At 43.3% G+C, this 22,502-nt stretch overlaps 1 protein-coding gene across 5 annotated transcripts in view; it reads left to right on the top strand.

The window, feature by feature from the left end:
* The window catches only part of JARID2 (jumonji and AT-rich interaction domain containing 2), a 225,449-nt gene that overhangs the window by 79,374 nt on the left and 123,573 nt on the right, over window positions 1–22,502 (top strand). For all 5 annotated transcript variants that reach the window (XM_054813974.1, XM_054813977.1, XM_054813973.1 and 2 more), the window contains exon 2: window positions 17,071–17,206. In XM_054813974.1, the coding sequence (XP_054669949.1) occupies window positions 17,071–17,206 (136 nt within the window). The remainder of the gene's footprint in view (window positions 1–17,070; window positions 17,207–22,502) is intronic.

Here is a 22,502-nt window from a genome sequence, read left to right as displayed (position 1 = left end):
ATTTCTACTTTGTTCTTCCAATTTCCATAACATTTAAAATTAGAAATGTCATAAACTTGGTATGAGGCTAAAAGCTTGTTACAAAATAAGACAGGAGGATATTCGTAAAAGGAAAAATATTTAATCTATCTTCTTCATGGCCATTTTCCTAAACCTGAAGTAAACATGGTGAAATTGAATGAATTTCTATTAAGGAGGCTCCTCTGCTTTCGTGTCACGTACCGAACAGACAATTGATGGCATATTTCCAGCTGGCAGAGCTGTCGAAAGGTAGCATGCGACTTCAACTCCATTTTCCCCCCCCTTTTCAACATATGATTGTGCGAGTCTAACTAAATTCATCAGAGAGTAAATATTCATTCAGTATGTAAAATAAAGAATAAATCTGCGAGTTGGATTCAGTGAGTAAACAGATTATCACACTACAGGGTTTTCTTCAATACAGCGGGTGCTTTAGACACACAGATTTTTCAAAGCGGATGCGATGATCAACTTGGTGTCAACTGTTGGAGCTGATACCGAGTCCCGTAAGGCTCATTTTTGCTTTTTAAGGGGTTTTTCTGGGGAGGAGGAGAGGGGCAGGAAAAAGGGGTTTGCACAATATTTCCTAATGCATGTGTCGAAAAACAGCCCATTTAAATCTGTCGTCTTTTTCAGAAATATTGAAAAACTTCACCGTGTTTTGGTGGCTGTTATTTTTTCCACATAAGGTATTTTGTCTGGGACTAATAATGGTGTTTGCGTTTGCTGCTGGTTGCGTCTTGATCATGTTTTCCCAAGCTTTAGCTGCTTGTCTGAGCATTAGCAGCTTCTCACGGCCTTCCTCTTGTAAAATAGCGGGAGGTGATAATCTGACCCAAATAAACGAGTAACAAACTGAACTTCGCTTGCCTCCACGTCGAATGGGTGGATGAAATCCTACCTTTCCCCTCTGGAAATAGCTCTGGTACCCCTGGGGCTACCGTGCTGCCTGGGGACATTATAGCATCCCAGGAGTACTTCAGAGGGCTAAAGCAGACTACAGCAGCACTGCGGATGTGCGGTCTGTGAGCAGCACCAGCTTCCCAAATTTTAAGCGGAGACTTATTGTAAGACTCTGTGTTGGGAGTATATAGCTCTTGGTGTAGACTGTGCTGGTTGTGAGATATTTTAAGACCAAGGTGCATTTCTCCCATGCTTTCCCTGTGAACATTTGCGCCTAGTGAAAACAGTTAACATCAACCCGAAACAAGCCTTGTGACTGCCTGTGGTTTAGTCACATACCAGGGACAAAAAATCATTGAATTGCTCTTTTCTGACATGTACTCCTTGAATGGAGTTGGTGTAAATTTAGTCAGTTCACTTTGTTGAGTATCAAGAGCAGTGTGATATGTAAATAAAGCTTTATCAGACGAGATAGATTTAAAATTCCACAGTTGGCGAGGAAGCGTTAGTGGTATAATATAATACAAATATTTACACAGTAACTTCTAAGTCTTCAATAAGTGCTTAGTATTTGAAATATGTGTTGTGAAAACATTGACTGATTAAGCCGTACCATTGCTGCTACATCTGTATGCAGCAACTTGTGACGGTTAGGACGCAGGAGTCACAGGGAGGAGTAGGTCACCTAGCAATGCAAAGGCATTTAAACAAGTCACACTTTTTTTTTTTTTTAAATATTTCATTAGGATTCAGCACAGTCTGCTCTCTTAGGCATACGTAGCTCCATCCCTGCATCCTGTTGGAGCTGCCGCTCCCAGAGGCTGTTGCATTCATGTAACGTGACTGGATGTAATCACGTGCCCGGTGCATCTATGACCGCTCGGGTAGCAAAATCGAGCTACCAAGTTTGTGCCTGCCCACAACAGGGAGTGTAAATCATCACTAGTCTGTCCCTCCTCCCTGTATCTGTCAGGGAGATTTGATAAGGAATTGCCGTGGACTGTGATGATGGATGGTTAATCTTTCGCCTGCATGCAGCATCACAGGAGCGGTACTGGGCTCTAGTCGGTCCGCTTGTTTTGCTGGGAGCAGAGGCTGGCAGCGGAGGAGATGCTCTCTTCGGGTGGGTGTATCTGCTTTGCCCAGTCCATCATTGCATTTAGCCTCCACTTCCAATATTACTCGTGAGTGAGCTCACAAAACGGTAAAATCAATAGACTGCAAATTAAAATAAACAGAAACACAGCTCCTAAACTTGCCTGGATGATTCTCTGCTGCCACCTCATTTGCCAAGAGACTGCGAGAGTTGAGCCACATCTAAAAATGCACTGCTGCTCTCTAATCCAGTCTTTGGGTTTGTCTTCCCCACCTTTTCTGGCTACCATGTTTCTCCTTCTGCAAGTGCACAGCAAAGCAAAGTGGTTTGGTGTGTGCTTAAAGTGTGAGGATCAGGTTGAGTTTATTGTAGGCAGGGTGAGTATGGTCTGTCCTACAAATCACAGCCTTGATTGCAGTCTGCCTTCAAAACCATTACTTCACTGTGGCATTGCTTGATGTTGTGCTAGATACGATTTAGGCAGTTCCTGGAATGTTTTGGCATAAACCTGTTGGTGATAAGCTCTGCTTTGCCTAGACCCCCGTGACAATTTAATTTCACTAAAACCATCCTCTTCCACAGAGAAGCTAACAGCCAACTTCCATCCAGCCCGCACTCTTTTCCCTAGAGAGGGGTGAAATGATGTGGCTGGTCATGCAGGAAACCCAACCCAAGTAACGAAATGCCGCTTCTTTTCCTATTGCAGGCTAATGCAAACAACCAGCACCTGGTGCTAACGATGTATGGGGAGGTATCTATCAGCCTGTGCCTCTGCTCCCTCTCTGGGCAGTTGCCTGGGTCAAGCTCTGGCAAGGCTGGAGGTTGACACCACTGCGTGGGATAGAGGGGACCATAGAGGTGCCCTGAAATCCTAACTTGGTGTTTGCTCCTGCTGCAGTTGCAGGAGGTTTTCATGTCTCTGTCAGTTGTGCTGGTAACACACAAAGCTAGGTTTTGCAGGAGGAAGGTGAAACAGCAGGTGATTTCATCAGGAGGAAGGTGAAACAGCAGGTGATTTCATCAGAAGGTGATGTCGGGAATGTTGCTCAGGATGGTGTAGCAGGTGGGTGATGTGCTGAGAAGCTTGCCTTGCAAAGGTCCATCTTCAAGGTAAGGCTGCAATGCCTGCCCATCCCAGTGACACGAACAGGATGATTGCAGTGACCTTAGCTTGATGCAAATGAAGAGGGATGGGGTTTGCAGGGAGATGATGCAATTCTCATACTGCTCATGATGTTTTTGCAAGGCTAAGAGCAAATAATCTTGAAATGAGCTGGCAGTTTTATGATTGGGTTTTATGAGCTTTTATGATGTTTATAATCTGACATTGAACTTGCAGTTTAAGAGGTGAAAGGTTTAAAGGAACACAGTAGCAAAGGCGTACCACTAAATTTCTTCTGGGTGTAATTTTAACGTACATCTTAGATGCTTCCCTGACGTGGTGGATTTGCTAAAGTATGGGCAATGCAGTTCACGACGTGTCACTGAGTAAAACTGAGTTCATCCTTATCACGTGTTCAGTGTAGGGAAGAATTGAACAGAAAATGAGATTTTTGCCTTCTCTAAGGAAAGGCATGGACTGGAGGTAACTGCCTTGTGTCGCATAACTGCCTAGGTCTCATTATGCAGTCTTTGCATTTCCATTTAAACTCCAGCCACAGAAATATTATGTGTGATCCATGCTCACTTGTTTTCTTGGGTGTTCTTCTGATACCAGTAAAAATCTCAAGACCCCTGCAATCTTTAAACTGGAATTCTTACACTATGACCTTTCCCCCATGGTACTTTTGGAGAAAATGAATAATTTTGTCTGGTCCTTGTCTTGCAATTCTGCATCCGCTTCTTTTGATGGATGTGTGCTTCAGAGGTCCTGCCTGCAGATGTTTGCATGTGTACAGCACGAGCCTATTCTTACTTGAACCATCCATTTCTGTTTTCCTGCGTTATCTCATATTGCTCTGCGGGGCTCGGTGAGCAGCAGGTTTGCTGCTGGCTAGCTTTTTGAGGTTTCTGCTAGGCACAGCACTGTATTTGTCTCCTGGTTCTTCGATTTGTAATGTTTTGCCTTTGATTGCTGCAGAAGGCATAAACAAGCCTGTCAAAAGCCTTGTTTAGTGCACAGATTCTGTGGGGGTGGCTGGCAGCCTCAGACCCTAAAATAGATTTAGCAATGAACTGAATGGCTTAAAACCCTGAGAATTTAATTTGATCTTTCTTGTTGCTTTAAATATTGGGACTGAATGAGGATTTCTCTAACAGAACAGAAGGTGAACATGTTGGTATGTGACAGTAATAGAAGAAGGGTCCAGACCTGCTGTCATTGAGATGCTCTTCTGCAATCAGAGACTGGGCTTGGCCTCTGGGTAGGGGCTCGTCTGCTGTGTGTCGCCATACCTGGGGAGGGGAGCGCCGTATCCTCTGATTTTACAGCATCCATGGGGGGGTTGCTCTGAAATGCCTCCCTGGATCCTGTTGTGGGACAGTCACTCTAAAGCAGTCGCTCACGGTTTCAGTGTCTGTTTTATGCCAACTTTGTGAAGGAAGAAAGAAGAAGCTGCAAAATCATCCGTGGGTTCTTTTTTTTCCTCTTTTTTTTTTATTCCCTTTTTTTCCTTTTTCAAGTAGCACCATGCAGTTTGTAATATCATAGCTGAGGTTTTCAGTTGTGGTGGTGTGAAGGTAACAATGATTTGGCTTCAACGTGCCGTAACAGCTGCAGAATTCATTGGAGCTTAGAAGCCTGTGAGTTATAGCTGTGATGCCATTTACAGCTTTTATGGAAGAGCTCTTAAATTTGTGAAACGTGTTACTTTTTGAAGTGCATTATATTTGTAATTTGAATTCTCTAAAATCCTGTCTGAGGAAAAAAAAAAAAGCGCTTTGAAAATCCCCCTCTGCCCGCTAAAAACATGGGGAACTCTTTACCAGGCGAGGAAGCAAGTCTCTTAAATTGAGTGATAGAACACATAGATGGATTTGTAAGTGCTAAACTGTCAATTAGTGCACTTAAAAGCTTAATGGTTGTCTTTGATGTGCTTCTAATATCTTCAGTAAAGTTTGAATGTTGCCATTGATCAGGGAGTGGAGGAGGGATGAGGGAGTTGAACGCTAACCCCAAACAGTTCTCCTGGAGCAGAGGGGCTTGTTCTGTGCCAGCGTGGGCACCCGGCACCCTGCCTGCGCATCCCCCCTGCCCTGGTGCTGCCTGCCCAGAAACCCAAAGGAAAAATGATTGTCTCATTATTTTGAAAGTTCTCACGCAGACTTGCTGGTTAAAAAAAAAAAAAAAAAAAAATAGATCATGGAAAGGTCAAAACCTGATTATGTTTTTTCCTTATCAGTATAACACAGATCTGGTTGTCGTGAAACACCTATGTGTTAAAAATCATCTTGTGCAATTAGGAAAGCCTGCTATCTCCATAAGAAAGAACTCTTTCTCCTCCTTTTCTCCACAAAACCTCCCAGCTACCCGTTATCTTCTTAATTTAACTGTTCATGGGAGACGTAGTGTGGCTTCACAAGTCAGGGCAGATCTTAGAGTTGCCAGTAGCCGTTAGCTCTTCCTCCTCCCATGTGTTTTGAATTGTAGCAAGAACTGAAGGTTGCATGTGGCAGAGCGGTGCTTCAGACTGGCTCTATCTGAAATTCTCGACTTTGGTACCCTGAGTAATCTGCTGCAACTTCAATTCCAGGTAATGGCCTTTACCCTCCTCTGGCACTGGTTATTTGGAAAAATGTTCTGCAGGCCTTCTGGGAAGTCACTGGGATGCATTTATCTGATTTGTTACTGAGCAATTGCCTCACGGAGCAAATGCCAGTTTTATTACTTGCTTCCCTGCACTACTAAAATACCGTCATTTGTTTGCTGGGTAGTATTTTGGAAGTCAAATACATTTAATACTGAAGGGCGAGCTTGGTAAAGCTTTAGAGTGTAGGTTTCACTGATTATATAGCTTATCTTTGTGCAGAAAATTTGCTGATATAACTAAACTGACCTGAAAATACATTTAGAGTAGCTTTAGAGTCTCCTCATATGTCTTCTTTAATTGGCTTACAAGTGCAAAGTGTACAGGTTTAGCTTACTTCTCCCAGCTTCAATGGATGCTTGTGTCCCCCCTGCCCACAGCTTTAAAGGATATTCTGCCAGTCGGGAATGTAAACAAGGACAGAAAGTGTCTGATAAAAATCTCAGGTTTTGGGTAGTACATAAAGCAAAATCAACATGTCATGCTCTTAGTGCAGTATCAGCACGTCCATCCCAGGAGCCTCGATATAACTGATTTAGCTCCTCATCCAGTTTGGTAAAATTGATTCAGGCCCCAGTATCCTGAGGTTTCCCAGCAATAGATTCAGCACGTTTGGCTCTATCATTACTCCTCCTAGGTTTAAAGTTTGACAAGATGCGTTGGGTTTTTTTTTTTAAAATCTTTTAAACCTGGTGATCGCCTCAATGAGGGGCATCCAGTGGACCGATGTGAAAGAAGAGGAATCAAAGTTACACATTTCCAAGCTAAGGCAAGGGACTTCTTGCATAAACCATTCTTGCTTTGGGTCAAACTTATTCAAACTTGCAGGTCTGCCACTGTGCAAGTTACCTGGTGGGTAAAGTTTGCCATGGCCTGGCTTTGGCAATGCCACCGCCCCACTGCTGGCCATGATCCTCTTGCAGAGGTTTGGTGGTGGAGCTACTCATGTAAGTATGTTCTGCTGCGCTGCCATCAGAGTGAGTCAGATGAGCCAAAACCTCCTGTTTCATCTCTTTAAACCAGCTCAACCCATTCATACTGGAAAGGTTTAAATGGGAGTGAGCGAGCTGCTCTGCTTGGCGCAGGGTCATCCAGCAGGCATACGGTGACCTTCCGAATCTACAAGGGCACCTCCATCCCCAGCCTCAAGACTGTTAAGGCATCGCGTTCCTAATGGGCACAGCTACATTAAATAATGTAGCTAGCTAGATAGGCTTTGGGCTAGTGTATTTATTTCACCAAGGGAGCAATGTAAGTTTTATACTGGCAGATGCAGGTTTTTGCTGGTATATACTACTGTATTCCTAGAAAGCAGATGGATGAGCAGATCTTTTCCTATTACAGGCAAGGCTTCATCATCCAGGTACCAAAGTTCTACCAAAGAAATGATGTAAGCACTGACCTTCTGTTGTACTTGTGAGGATAGATGCTAAACACATCAACAGTACTCCAGCTTCTCTAAAATACTGATACCGCTGACCTTTCAGACGTGAGATGCCAAAAAATTAGATCTCTTTAAATTCCCCTAGAAATAGTGAAGGCAAAGTTATAACACACCAGTTGGGTCTTTCTCTCTTTGCTACTACCTTGACACTATTTTGGCATGCAGAAGTGATTACTGTTTTTCAAGTCAAGGATCAGGCTTTCTATTTGAGGGTGGAAAAAGGTCTTAAGATAATTAGTAATATGCAGCAGGATTGGATTAGCCATATTAAACTTCACATCTGTAGGTCTTATTAGCAGACATTTAAACTGCAGAAAATGCTTTTTATTGGACTGTATTCATATGGTTGCATACTGGAGCTTGAACACCTTATAAAAATATGAACTGAATCAAAATGAAATTAATTAGAAAGAATATATTTGAATTTAATTATCTTGAGCTGCTGAATACTCTCTGTGCATACTGGGTTTTATGTGTCTATCTGAAGTGTACTTGGTGGAGAGTTTTAATTAGACCTGGAGACGGAGTAAGAATATTTGGAATGTGAAATTTATAAATGGCAGCGATTTTCAGCTAGGAGTGCAGGGGTTTTTTTTGGAGCTCGTTACCATTTCTCGCTTCTCTTTTTCCCTCTTCTTAATAAGCTACTTTTATGTTCAAATTAATACCAGATCCTGAAAAAGAAAAAAAAAATCCTGCTGTGGCTCTTGGTCTTCTGCAGCGTGATCAGAGTTGTCAGATCCACAGCTGCAGGAGATTTTTACCTTTGTGTGTTTAATGGCTCATACTACTCTGACGGTATCATTTAACCATAAAAGTGCAGGGCTGTGGATGGCACAGGACATGTGGCTGCCTTGACTACTGTCTCAGATGTCAGACATGCCAAGACTCAAAGAGCTGATTTGGCAGCTGCCCAGCAGATTTTTATAAAGGCTCAGTTGGTGGCCAGAAACCCAGGCTGTCAGAGTTGTGTTATGCAATAAATTGTTTTTCAGCAGAAGTTTCTAATCCAATTTCAGCTGTAGTTTTTTCGTAGTCTGTAATCAAAGATAAGTATACATTATTTCATGGTGTTTCAGAGAAGTGAAGACATGCAGCGTGAGTGTCCCCCATGAGGTCAGTTTGTTTGTTTTTCTTTTGAGAAGGATTTAGACCTGTTCACCTACATGGGAAATAATGCTTAAATTATTTTGGTTTCTGCCTGGGAGGCATGTATCTGTATACAGCATAGCCTTTCAAAGATAATTCAGCGTGCGTTTTGGGAGACGTTCCCCCCCCCCCCCTTTTTTTTTTTAAAAGAGCACCAAATAAGGGACCTATTTATCAAGTCAGAGCTTTTGCTCAGGCATAAATTGGCTACAAGGGATGGTCGGACAGAAGATCATACCTTCTCAGGCTGTGACCTACCTGAAACATTGCAGGCCCTGTCTCTCTAACAGATAACCCCCCTATATATTTCCCTTTCATTCCCCTAAGGTAAATTATTTGTCGTAGAAAAAGAGGGTATGGTTTATCTGAATGCAATATCTGGGGTTTACTATAGTTACATTAAAGCTAAGTCATATTAATTTCCTGAATACCATCTGTGGTGCTCTCCCTTCCTTACAGTGACCGTCATGGTTTGGTGTTGTGATGGGCTTGCATCCCTCCAAGCGTGGGTTGCTGCTAAAAGGGCCAATCCTGCCTTTTTTTCTGGCCCAGCAGTAGCTCCCATATGGCTGCGTGGTCAGTAATAAGGGAGCTGATCTGGCTGAAAACAATAATTTTTCTTGTCTTGGGGTGAGATTTCGACTCTTCCCCAATCAAGCCGGTCAAATGGCTGCATAAGGGCTAGTGCTGGCATCAGGGCTGGGGCAGGTGCATCCTGCGTGGGGGCAGGTGAATTCACTTAAGCCAGTTATGAAAACTGCTCCCCCAGTCTAAGTAATTATCTTGTACCTTCACATCTCTATCTTCCAGCACTCTGCCACCCTCAGTTTTTTGTGGCTTGCTTCCGCGTGCTGCCAGCTCTCGTCAGAGCCTGAATCTCTGGTGCTCTGGTTGCAAAATGTTTGATTAGATTCCTGGTCTGGCCTAAGTAAGTCATAACTGTGGAGTCACTGCTATTGGTGAGAGACGGTTTGAGTTGAAGTCTTGCTGTAAGTTGATAAATAAGGAAACTTTAGACCTGGCTTTACTATGAATTTGTTTGGGATTAGCTTTTTTTTTTTTTTTTTTTTAAAATGTTTATCTTGTGTCGTGGTTTAACCCCAGCTGGTAGCTAAGCATCACGCAGCAGCTCGCTCACTCCCCCCAGCAGGATGGGGGAGAGAATCAGAACAGTGAAAGTGAGAAAACTCGTGGGTTGAGATAAAGACAGTTTAATAGGTAAAGCAAAAGCCATGCACACAAGCAAAGCAAAACAAGGAATTCATTCACCAGTTCTCATCAGCAGGCAGGTGTTCAGCCATCTCCAGGAAACCAGGGCTCCATCGCACTTAACGGTGACTTGAGAAGGTAAACACCATCACTGCGAATGTCCCCTCCTTTCTTCTTCTTCCCCCAGCTTTACATGCTGAGCGTGACGCCATATGGTATGGAATATCCCTTTGGTCAGTTGGGGTCAGCTGTCCTGGCTGTGTCCCCTCCCAGCTCCTTGTGCACCCCCAGCCTGCTCGCTGGTGGGGTGAGGAGCACCAAAGGCCTTGGCTCTGTGTGAGCACTGCTCAGCAGTAACAAAAACATCCCTGTGTTATCGACACTGTTTTCAGCACAAACCCAAACCATAGCCCCGTACCAGCTACTATGGAGGAAATTAACTCTATCCCAGCCAAAACCAGCACATCTTGGGAGACCACCATGGAAAACAATTGATGTCTTGTAAGCTTTCACTAGTTTCTTATTGGGTAGTAGTTTTCTAGAGGTGCAGAAACCTTGCTGAGGCCTCTGAGTTTACGTAAAAAAAAAACAAGACACAAACCTGCTCTTTTTAAATATTCCATTATTAGGCTTATGATACAGTTAGGAAGTACTTTTTATGCCTCAATTCTGGGAGCCTGTATGAAGACACTATCTACTAGTGTTTAGAAATTTTGATTGTAAGTCTTCTACCCTAACAGAATCTTGCAAGAGCAGGTTGAAGCTCACTGGGCTTAGAAGTGTCTGAGGCCTTTAGTGACCCAAAAACCAGAGTGTTTCTCTCCCATGCTGCTCTTACAAGAATTTGGTCTGAAAGGAGGAAATGCGATCATTGGTGCATCAGGAGGCGGCAAACGAGTGCAAACCAACGGGAGATTGCAGGGGATGAAAGCTGAAGGAGAAATGCTAAAGCGGGAAGAAGAGAAATTTTTTTTTCCTCCTTTGTTTCTTTGCTGTGTTACCATCAGTTCTGCTAGTCAGGAGCTGTAATGTAACATGAGTTCTTTGGGGAAGTCTTCTGGAAGTACGAGGGAAAAAGTCGCTATAATTACCAGATACACTTAAATGCTATAACAGAACCATTAATAAAGAAAATTTCCCCTTTCTTCATGTTAGTTAGCACATTTTTAAAACATCACCTATTTTCCTAAACTAGACAGAACAGATTACATTTTCCAGAAGGCATGAGTCACTGTACTATAAAGTCTCCAAGCTGTATCAATCTTCATCAACTTAAGCCATTCATGAGGTTTTATTTTTTTCTCACTGAATATAAGCAGTGTGTTTTAAATGAGAAACTGCTACATCCTCTCTGGATAGTTGAACTTGATTAAAAGGTTAAATATTAAATAAGTATGAACTTTATTCTGAGAGGGGAAGGGAGTAGAGGGACCTTGATAGTAAGCAAAAGGATACTACTGTGGATATGTACAGGTATATCCAGTTTGCACGATGCTGTGCTTGGCTGTAAGAAGTCCAAGCAGCACGATAGCTGCCAGAAGAAGCAGAAAATCTTTATTTATATAGCTTCAGTTAAATACATTAGTCTGGTTTCAAGTCATTACCCTGGACGTTCAAACTTTTGCTAGGAGTTTCTGTGCCTAGAACAGCTCCTGCTGTCTGGTCGTGGAATGGCCCACTTGCTCCTGCAAGTTTTATAGAGAGGGAGTTTGCATCGATGGGCCAGTGGCGGGGTTTTCCTCTGCGAGTAGGATGCACGTTCGGAGTGGTGAGAACGTTGATGGGACTTTGCGATACAACGGAGACCTCTGCTAATGCAACGGGGGAAGTACGTGTGTTGATATAGTAGTAAGACTTTGCGCTTTCTCATGAGGTTCATGCCGTGCTGTATGTATACCGAGGAAGTGGGCTTTGTAAATGAATAAGCGTGCTAATCGTACATAGTGGCAGTAATTTGCCTGCGATTGCACAGAAGATCTCTTTCAGCCTCGGGAGGCATATCTAGGTTTTCCACCAATTTTTCTTAGGTCTGGCTTTTAGAGAAAAACAGGTATAACTGTTTTCCATTGATAATATACAGCCAAAAGGCAAAAATCTGTTGCAGGTCTTGAATCTAGTAAACAAACATTTCCATTTTGGTCCTTCAGCTGAAAAGTAATTTATATGATCTCTGAAAATGTGTTGTCTGTTTTTCATGCAAACGACAGATTTTTGTTTTGTTGCTAACTAAACACGGAAAAAAAGCACCCTTTGAAATAGTTCTCCTTCAAAAATATCCTTGAGGAAAGGGTAGAAGCTTGTGGTTTATTTTTCCCATTGCTTCAAAATGACCTTCTTACATCTGCGGGAAAGACTCTCTGGGGGCTGTTGAACCATGAAAGCATATTCATTTAGGGCATTGGGTGCCACAGTGATTTTAACCGAGCATTGGCTGCAGTGCTGGAAAAAGAAAAAAGAGGGGGTTTGTGTTTTGTTGTTTTGCTTTCTGCAACCTGGCATGAAGAATGGGGTCAGGAGATGCGTGCTTGGGAAAGACCCAAAGAGAGAGCTGGAAACGCGCCAGCCGCGCTGAGTCATAACACATGCTTATAAGTATCTTTGTACCTTACAAAGTCCTGACTTTTCAAATAAAACCATCACTGCTGTTAAAGTATTTACATAAAAGTAAAACAAATAGCATGGAGTGCTGCATGCATTCTCCCTTGTTCCAGCTCTGTTTTACCCCGTGAACTGTGACTCCTGTTTGCTTAAGGCAAGGCCAGGCTGGGCTGAAGCATGCCGTATCTGGTGATGAATGAACGGAGAAGCTTGAGTCATGTGTATGCGTATGCTTCTGCTGCTTCTCGTGGAGAAAAGGCAGCATGTAGCAGTGCCCGCTACTTCAGGCTGATGTTTCACCTACCCGGGAGTCAGCGTGAAGCTTGCCTATCGCGTCTGCCTGTTTTGCTGTTTGGTGTTTGTTGTTCTTTGAGGATTTGAGAATACCTTCAGAAATTGGAAGGCTGCATGCAGGCCGCCTGTGCAGTCTACACAGCTGAACCACAGTGAACAATGCTAAGCTGGTAGACATTTTTATTTCATTGCAAATATATGCATGTTATATACTGATGTGCGTTATTTATAGATATATATTTAAGTATGCATCATATATTAATGTATATATATTTTAGTTTGTATGCACACATACTAATACATGTATTGTGTATTTAATGTATCATATACATTTAATACGCACATAGCAAACCCACACATACATGGATTTCTTCCCAAATTAGCAGCATGTGGCAGTAGCCTGTTGCACTTTTCTACAAACATCACCTCTACAACTGTAGAGCTGAGAGCGAGCTGCCAGCCGGGTAGCGTGGAAGAGAGATGCTCTGCTATCCATGAGGTAGCATCCTGTGCAGGAACGTACTGCAAAGGTAAATGGAGGTTGTGCTCCTCTTCTCCGTCCCCTCAGACTGAACTTGCTGAACTGTTGCTTGGCTGCCCTGGTAGCTGAAGTTCAGATATACATGTATGACATGTAGTTCCCCAAAATGGCATAACAGAGAAGGTGGCATGATTCATTTTTTTAGCAGTTTAAAGGAAATGATGCAGTTCTGTTTCTTAATTCTGCCCCAGGGCTTCCCTGGTTGTTTGCGTCTGTTACTTTTTACTGAGTTTATAAGCTAATTTTACTGTTAGATTGGGAAGCAGAAATCATCTTGGCCGACCTGTGCAGTGAGGCTATAGGCTTGCAGTGATGAACCTACAGTTCAAGATGTTATTCAGTCCTTTTCTGGGTCTAAGTCAATAATGGACAATCCATTAGTTCCCCATAAGTTGTTTCAATGGCTAATTACTTGCACAGTTGCAGAAATTGTTCTTTAATTCTGTCCTACATTTTTCTGAATTCACGTTCCAGCTGTTGGATGATATTATACCCCTCTCTGCAAGCCTCAAGAGCCATCTATTATCAAATTTCTACTCCCTGTGGAAATATTTAAAGGCAGCGACTGAGTCAGTCCCTTTGAGGTTTTTTGGTTTTTGTTTGTTTGGTTTTTGAGAAGTTACATAGATTAAATTCCTCAAGGCTTTCACTTGAGGATATTTCTAAATGGTTCTGGGTGCGCGTTTATGTTGTTTTGCTAGAGTGAGATAACTCTTCCAGTTGTTGGTAGTGCGAGTGCGGAGCGGGGCGCACGGTGGCTCTCCCTTCACTGGTGTGACGAGGCAGAGACGATTTGACCCATGTAATTATGGTTAAACGTGTCGGGAGCTGGAGCTGCGTCGCCGGCGGAGCAGCAGCTCAGCTGGGCTCCAAGTCAGCTGCTCTTCGGCTTGCGGCTGCTTTTGTGCCGCAGGCTCGGGGGAAGATGCCGTCGACGATTGTGAAACCTTTTTATTGCTCCTGCATATGGAGCCGTGTGAATGCGGGTATTGGCAGCAGCTTAGCCCCTTAATTTCCTGACCTTGGATAACACAGTGTTGGGGAACTTGAGGTCCTTTTTTTTCAAGCCAAGTGATGGGTGCGGGGAAAGCCTACAGCAGTGCAGTGTAGGCAGGACAGTGGCTGCAGCCTCAGCACGACTGGGCTGGTGGGAGCTCTGGTGTGGAGAGACTCCCCTGTGCAACTTTCTGTGGAGACTGCTGCTATTATGGAGGGGGGATGAAGCTAATACAGACTTTTACAGCTCCACAAATTGAGTGTGGCGTGAAATGTTGCTGCATTGCTTCAGGGGTTGCTGATGGAAGTCTTTGCTCCTGCCTCCTGGCACCTGTCTCTTTACTGGTGGCACTATGGCCCACGCAGCCCCGGGGCTGGTGGGAAGGCAGGAGCATCTCCTGCAGCAGGGCTGGAGCCTTCAGCTGGCATCAGGAAGACAGCTCGGCAGCTTTGTCCCTCAGAAAACAAGGTGTCAGGGTACACACTCTCCTTTCACATGTCCAGCACCATGGCTGGGGGGAAGGAGATGACTTCAGGCTGTTCACAGAAATACTTTAGGAGGGTGGCCTAGACCAGAGGCCTCTGCTGTGTGGTGATATCTCCTCCCCTCCTGCAGGAGGGACTGTAACCGGCATGTCCCAGGGCATGGTTTTTACCTGCCAGAGGTCACTTACCTGCTGCAGTCAGCCGCTTGGTCAGCATATGCCAATTTAAAGATCAGTCCTGTCAGCAGGTTTCACCCTGCCGCTACTGAAACAGCGAATGCTGCCTTGTGCTCCTTGCAGTGAGCTGTCATGACAAAGTGGGTTTAAGTGGAATTCATTTCTTAGTTTTTTGAATGTTTTCAATGCGTTTTTAGCAGGAATAAAAGGGCCTGTGGGATCAAGAACCGATGGGTGTTTTCGTGCGACTTCAGCTCCTCAGGGATTGCAGGGTTTGGTGGAGGAAGGGGTTTGTTCGTGGCCTCAGGACAGGCCTGGTGTTTCACAGGAGAGAGGCCTCAGGCTGCCAGGAAAGCGGCACGTCTCAAGTACAGCTTATATTCACTGGGCTTGATCCTTACACGTGTCTTGGGTGTGCCTGGCTTGAAGTATATAAAAATACAGGCTGATGGTTTTGTTGCCTCTTGTTAGGGCTTCTGACTCTAGGCTTCAGAGTCAGAAGCAGTGTGCCTGGCCAGAGGGCTCTTTGCCTTCTTCCTCACATTTGCTGCCCATTATATTAGGAATTTGTATAAATGCTGGTGAAGGGTGCGAGGTGTCCGCAGGCTTGTGTCTGTAACACAGACGGGTGCTGGAGGTGCTTATGTTCGTGTCCTAACTGAGCACAAGTCCCTTGAGAATTTAATAAGTAGTTTCTGTGATGACAGAAATGTGTGACATCTTGCCAGGTCCTTCATCGGTGGGATTCCTGTCTGGGTTTTCTCTATGTACCTACCAGTCACTGGGAACCAAATTGGGGTGTCTTTGGACAAGCTCTGTTAAAATAGAGCAGGCTGCAGCCCTCCCGTGTTTAGTGTCACTTCTGGTTAGGGCTGAAATTGTGTTGGCAGCAAAATGGTAAGCCGGAGATGTTTGTGTAAAGCTCTGTTGACAAAATAGCTGTATGTACTAGTCCTTTTAAAATGCTTGCCTGGAGAGTTGGGTTTTTTGTTTTTTTTTTTTTTTTTTGTTGCTCTGGGTGTTGGGTTACAAAGTTTGTTTTCTTGGCCTAGAGCTGCCTGTGCTCTAAAGCTCCCTGGGCATAGCTCAGCCTTGTTCAAAGTATAGTAGCTTGTCCCTTGACCGAAACACGCATCCCACTGCCAAAATGCTGGCTGTTTTGCTTTCACTGCGCTAATTGTGTTGCCTCTCTTCCCCTGTGCTAATAATTTGTCATAATTTTTTTTTCTTTTTTGATCATAATTTAGCAGGTGAATGCCAGTATCTCACTAGAGGGGCAAAGAAAACACTATCAATGGTCACCCTAAACTATGCCTTTTTCTTTTTCTTTTTTTTTTTTTTTTAAGTTGATGGTGTTGGCCACTTCGTTGACACAGGAGATGTTATGAACTCTCCTGCCTTCTGGCGTGGATCGCTGATGGGGCTTTTTGGGGTTTCCAGTGGAGCATGGCAGTGTGCTGTGGTACACTTACTTGAATAAGGCCTGCCTAGAAACGTTAATCGTTTTGCTTGGCAGCCATGTAGCCCATGAGGAATTCAAGGGCAAGAATGCTCAAATAGTGATTTTTAAAGACCCCGAGACAATTATAGGGATTATAAAAATATAATGACTTACCTGATCTCACTTATGTCTTTATATCAATTTGCTGACTTAAATTATTTGAATGCTAAAGGCTTTAGGGAAATACTTTTCCAGGGAATTAATCTTTTAACTAAAGCAAGTACTAAATATGACATACACTAGTATTCCTTTTGACAATATAGTATTTGTCTCCTAAAAATAAAGTAGAAAACATATGCCTCTTGGGCCAAATTCCACTTTGTTTTATGCTGAGATAAATTCAGAGTAACTGCATTGTTACCAATGTACAACTTCACTGTAACACTGCAATAAATGCAAATCACTAAACCAGAGGAAAAAGAATCCTGAGTCAAGAGGCACAAACCAAGGCCAAAATGGTAACAAGAGGAGCCGGTTCACAAAACTTACCTCTTAAATTTCTGCAGCATTCGATTTAGTGGTGGTGGTTGTTTTTTCAACCCCCTCTCCTCTTAATTATCTGGAGGGCACTTCCTGGCTGTGATAAATTTCTCCATAAGGCATTCATTATGATGATTTTAACAAATAAGTTTCATCTCCTGTCTAACACCTGGTACATGGCTACTGCTGTTTGCAAGGTAAAGGATTAGAGGAACTAATGCTCTGATTTGATGATAATAGTTATGTTTCTGTTCTCTGTTATAGCTGGTCAAGTTTAGATTGCATTTTGTTACACAATATTTTTCTTCAGCTTCTGTCTTTTTTTAATTACAAATAATCTGTGTAGCCCTAGGCTTTTGGGTTTTGTTTGTTTTGGTTTGGTTTCAGATGCGTGCAACTAACGTCTCCTTTTTGTTTCTGTCTCCTTTAGGATGACAGCGATGGGATTCCCTGGTCAGAGGAGAGGGTGGTGCGGAAGGTCCTTTATTTATCTCTGAAGGAGTTCAAGAACGCACAGAAGCGGCAGCACGGTGATGGCATTAGTGGGAGCCTCAAGGCAGTAAATGGTGAGCTGCCTCTGCAGCACCGCTGGAAGGACTCGGTCCTTTTCAATGCAGTTCTTCTGCCGTAGTGAGGAAGGAGACCGGTGCACCATCTGGCATGCACTGTGCCCTTTTGATCTGCACAGAACAACTTGTTTCTGAAGTGCTTAAACTGCCCGGTGTGAACAATCCATATGTTTTGATTTCTGGTGAACCGATTGAGATGGGGATCTGGGTGGAGGGTAGGTGTTGGACAGCAGGACAGGGACAGGCTGCTGTTTGGTAGAGAAGGAGGCTTCTCTGGTCAGTCTGCTCCCTGATGTGCCAAGTACGTTGACCGAGAAGGTATCCATTTAAAGGTGATTGGCTTCAGTTGCCTTGAGGAAGGACAGTCGCACAGAATTTACCTATTCTATGTCATTTAGATGCAAGAAACTGGCTAACCAGCATCTGCATCTCTGGAGTGATCTCAGTCCACGCTGTCTGTTGTCCAAAGGTGAAGTAGCATAGGACTTACATAAAAAGATTTAAAGGACTAAGAGGACACAAATGCTGAGACACTGGACTCCCCTAGTTGAGCAGTTCACAGAGCAGTTGTTTAAAGGTTTTAAAAGGATATGCAGACAAGCCTAAGTAACGGGAGCTTGAAAGGAGTTTAATTTTATTTTTTTAATCCTTTGGCCAATTATTGTCTCTTGCTCCCCCTTCCCTTACAGCTTGCTTAAAGAAAGCCATGGTGTCCTGAGAGGTGCATATAAAGTGTGTCTCTTTCAGATTCACTCCCTGACACAGGACCCTTTCTTGAAAAGGCTTTGTCATGCTGGCTTGAGCCTTGAAAGTGATGACTAGCAGGATTCAGATTTCTGGGCAGGCTTACGGTTTTCTCTTCACTCACAAGAGCTTATTTGTTTCTTTATGGAGGTTTATGGCAGCTCCTTTTAGACATGTGCATAACTATACATGTGCTAATGCATTAAAGCAGCAGCTGGGTGCTTACTTGGTAGGTTATTCATATTTATATGTAGCTTGTGTTTTTGACATGGTGAGTCAAATTTCACTGCATTTTCACCGAGTGTTATTGCCGACAAGGCAAAAACCTAGGGGAATGGCTGGATAACTACAGGCAGCGTGATAAAGTTACTGTATTGCATAAGCAATTGCAAACTCCTTAATGTGATTAAAGAAGACCTCAGACTTCAGAGTTCAGTAATAATACCAAATACTGATCTGATGGGAAGGGGCATCTAGCTTTAGCAGCAAGCCATTAATAAGCTTGGAGGTGTACACAAAACAGCGCTGGCTTTTTTCCCTCTAACACCTCTGCATCATTGATCTTCTGTCAAACACAATTTCTCTTGGAAAGTTTCTTATTCCATTGTGGGGGTTTTGTTTAGTCAAAGGAAAAAAGTCTAAAGGCGTGAAGCACAGTAATTGTGTGTTAGGAGGCTTTGATGGTGTGCCAGGTTACAGAATGACTGAGGTTTTTATGGTGTCTAGTTTCTCCAAAGGCAGCTTAGATGAAAAGTGAGTTGGCTGGGAATGCTGTGTTGATGCAGGTACCAGACGCCGAATACGCCACTGGCTTCCTCTGGCAGCGGCATGGCTCGCGTCTTCAGAGCTTGCCTCTCGCATTGAGAACTGAGCATTCTGAACTTTTTCACAGAAGCAGGTGATCAGTTCTTTGGGGGGTTGGTGGTTTTGGGTTTGTTTGGGGTTTTTTTGAGCCAGAATGATACTCAGTGTTACTCTTACTGTTTGCTAAGTGATTCTTTAAACGTCCTGTCTCAGCGCTGCTGTATTTCAACATCACCATCCAAAAGCTTTTTAATACACTGATATTTGGAAGAATGTTTCACTATACAGAGAGAAAAGATTTGCAAAAGGAAGCAGGATTGATATTGTGTGGTGACATTAAGAAAATCTATTTAAACATACAATTTGTTCATAAATCTTTAAAAAAAAAAAAAAAAGTAGCCAAGTATTTTCAAATCCACAGGTCTCTGTGGACTGAGGAAAAAGCAGGTCATCCTAAGAAATTACCAAGCTATTCTGAATTTAGGGAGATGTAATATTTTAAGGGTGAGCCTTAGATCCATGATTTCATACTGTTGGAGTAAAAAATATTTCCCTGCATGTGTCCTTTTGTTCCAACATGCCAGCCACAAACAGTGTTTCTCGCTTGTTACTCCAAAACATAGCATGCAGTTAAATACAGTTTTATGTGAGCGATCTCTTTTTAATATTCAGCACCCATATCTCTCGGGGAGGAGGGCGGGAGGAATCTAGCTGAAATAATTTGAAGTTAAATGTGTTCAGTGCCTCTGTAAAGTTGGACTCCCCTGGCTTGAATTCTGGTTAGGATGCTTTGCCGTGCAAATGTAAAGGAAAGTGTAGGGTTTGCACTGCACAGCCCTGTCACTGTCCCTAGTGATATTGCTCCTTCAGCTGTTGAAAATCGAATAGGTCACCTTACAGTACCTGGCAAATGTAACCATTTCCACAAGTGGGAAGGAGAGGTCTGAGCAGGGTTCAAGCTCTCTGAGCTCCCTGCTCAATGTGGAAGCGTGGATTGGTCTCACGTACCACTGAGAGCTCAGGGGATCGCGAACAATTAGGTAGCAAGATTTGATTTTAGTGCCACCATGTGTAGTGCAGAGAGAGTTTCTTTGTTCTGGTTTTATAACTGTCATCCCTTAAATTTATTTATTTATAGACTTACAACATGTAATTTGTTTCAATATAAAGTACTTACTTTTGGCAATAGAGGAAGGTAAAAGACGTACCATCCCCTTCCAACTTCTTTAAGAAGTTTTTATGGATTTGAAATGGCTGAAATTGCATAAACATGCTACAAAAGTTGCTTTGCCAGCATTTGCAAAGCTACAACTAAACTTGTATGAAAATATTGTCAGTGATATTTCAGCTGGTGAGTACAGTAGTATCATGTATGATTTGGTAGCTGGAATAACGGTGCCTCCTTGATTGACAGTGCGAAAAGCAAGTTCATTTTAAATGTGAGAGATGAACCCAGTAACAGGAGTCTTTTCTGTGCTAAAGTTTCTGCAGCCTCTAAGATGGGCTGCTGGTGGCACAGAGACAATTAACTTCCATGCCTCTCCTGAATACAAGTAAAATAAAATTTAAATAAATAAAAACTCAAGTTACTTTTGGAGATTATATGTATTATAATACCTAGGCTGTCTCCGCGTCACTATTAAAGATATCTGTTATCCTGACAACAGTCCTGCCATTTTCAGTTTGTGGCTGTGAAACCCTGTTCCTTAGGAGGTTCTGATTAAAGTAGCGGGGTTTTGTTTGGGGGTGGTGGTGTATTTGCAAATCTCCTTGCTCCTGCCTTTATATCTCCTTTTCACCTGATAATTTTTGCTTGCATGTTTGTGCTGCCAGTTATTTTTTTATCCTGAATGTTTTTCTGCTTTCTTTACTTTTATTTCCTCCCCCACCCGCCAACTAGAAGGATTTCAGAGAAAGGCGAGCGGGTGTATTATGGCTGTTGTATGGGTGGATATATTGCATGTGTGTTTATGTTGACTCTAGATATTTGCAGAGTACAGAATGACACCCTACAGTATGCCTTTGTTTGCTACATGTTCCTCTCTAGCATGTGGGAATATAAAAGCTGAAGGAGGTGCTTCTACAGGTTGTCAAGAAACCCTCTGCAGCCCTAAATGGGATACTGGAACTCTGATTATGGAAACAAGGTCATGGGCTGGAAAACCCAGAGGGACCTCTTTAGTGATTTTGATTACTGCTGCCTGTCATTTGTGTTAGGATTTTAAGAATAGGGATTGGTGTTTGGAATAGTGATACCAATTTTCAGAGATCCTCATCTAAAAGGAAAAATAATTCCCTCGGGAAATCGTTTTCCTCTTGTGTAGCTTAGAATGTGAGATAAGGCTGTAAAAAAGGCAATGAAAGATGTAATTATTGCTTGAGTTCTGTTTATGAGAATAAATCCAGTACCCTCAAAAGAGTATAACATAAAGCAAATTTTTATGACACAAGTTTTCAAATTCTATTTTTCAAAACTTGCGATTAAGAAGAAATTAGTGATACAGAAGTGCTAGCGTTTCATAAATGGAAAAAGTGCCAAAGGTTGCTTTTTTGTTTAAGGTGGTTAGTTAATCCACAGAGATGACAAACCAGATGTTAGAATTACTCAAGCAGATCGTGCGTTTTCACCAGTTATACTTTGTCCTAGAAAGGTGTCATGACAGTTTCCAAACATGCCAACTAGATTAAGCTTGTGGCAAGCATGATCTAGTTGGGAAATCAAATGTCTGGGAGGGAATGCTTTGGTTCAAGGCAGAAGTTGGAAGTCTTGCTCGTTTAGTAAATAGAGATGAGTAAAAATACATTATTTTTCTATTCTAAGAGACTTCACCTTACATTTAGGGGTGTTAAAGCCATTTATTCACTTTATGTGTGTTCTTTAAACAGAGAAGGAACAAAGTCAGCACTTTGATGGAGGTGGTGGTTGGCCCAGAGTCAGCTGTGGTACCCCTTCCTCCCTTGTGCTGGTCTGCTCCAGCCCTCAGCTGTTCCCACACACAAGCTAATGTGACTTTTGTTGGAGGCTTGCTTTTTTTTTTCCTCTGAGGCAGCCCATGGTGGGACCACAGTGCCAGACCCAGCAGCAGCAGCCTGCTCCAACGCCTGGGTCTGCCCGTCCCTCAGCTGCTGCGCTGGCTGGCCAGGCTGGCTGGGGCAGGCAGCAGTGCCATCTGGAAATAGCTATTTTTGTCATTGCTGCATGGATTTTCAAGTGTTTCTTGCTTGCTGTTTGAAGGTTTCTGTTGACATTCCCCAGCGGGCCATGTTGAAACAAAGGTGCCCAGTGGTAGGGTGGCGTGGGGCTGGGTTCATCCAACTCCAGCTTGTTGGTGAAACCTGTTTTCCCTGGCTGTGTAAATAGTACCCCAGGTGTGACGTAAAAATTGCGACAGACATGGTAGAAATGCCTACACACAGCTGAGCTGGGTGCTTCCACTCTGTGCCGTGCATTATTTGCCAAAAGCCAACTATGTGGAGGTGGCAGCAGCTGCCAGCAGGGCAACCATGTCTTCTCTGGGCTGAGGCCATGTCTCTTCTCTTCCCGGTTGCACAGATGAAAACAAAGCAGCCCTCAGGGAACTGCTGCTGTCTCAGCTGTGCCCCTGTGTGCCCAGAGCAGCGCACACCTCTTTCCTCCCTGGTGTAGATACGTAGGCTGGACCACCACCCTGCCTTTAATTTTGCACAAGAAAGTAGCCCTCTTCATTCACTGTGATGGTTGAAATATACTGGTAACTTCATCTCT

Source organism: Grus americana, chromosome 2 (genome assembly GCF_028858705.1).
Source record: "Grus americana isolate bGruAme1 chromosome 2, bGruAme1.mat, whole genome shotgun sequence".
In the NCBI taxonomy this organism is placed as follows: domain Eukaryota; kingdom Metazoa; phylum Chordata; class Aves; order Gruiformes; family Gruidae; genus Grus; species Grus americana.
The sequence above is the reverse complement of the archived record's forward strand: the minus strand, read 5'-3'. Positions and strand labels throughout refer to the sequence as shown.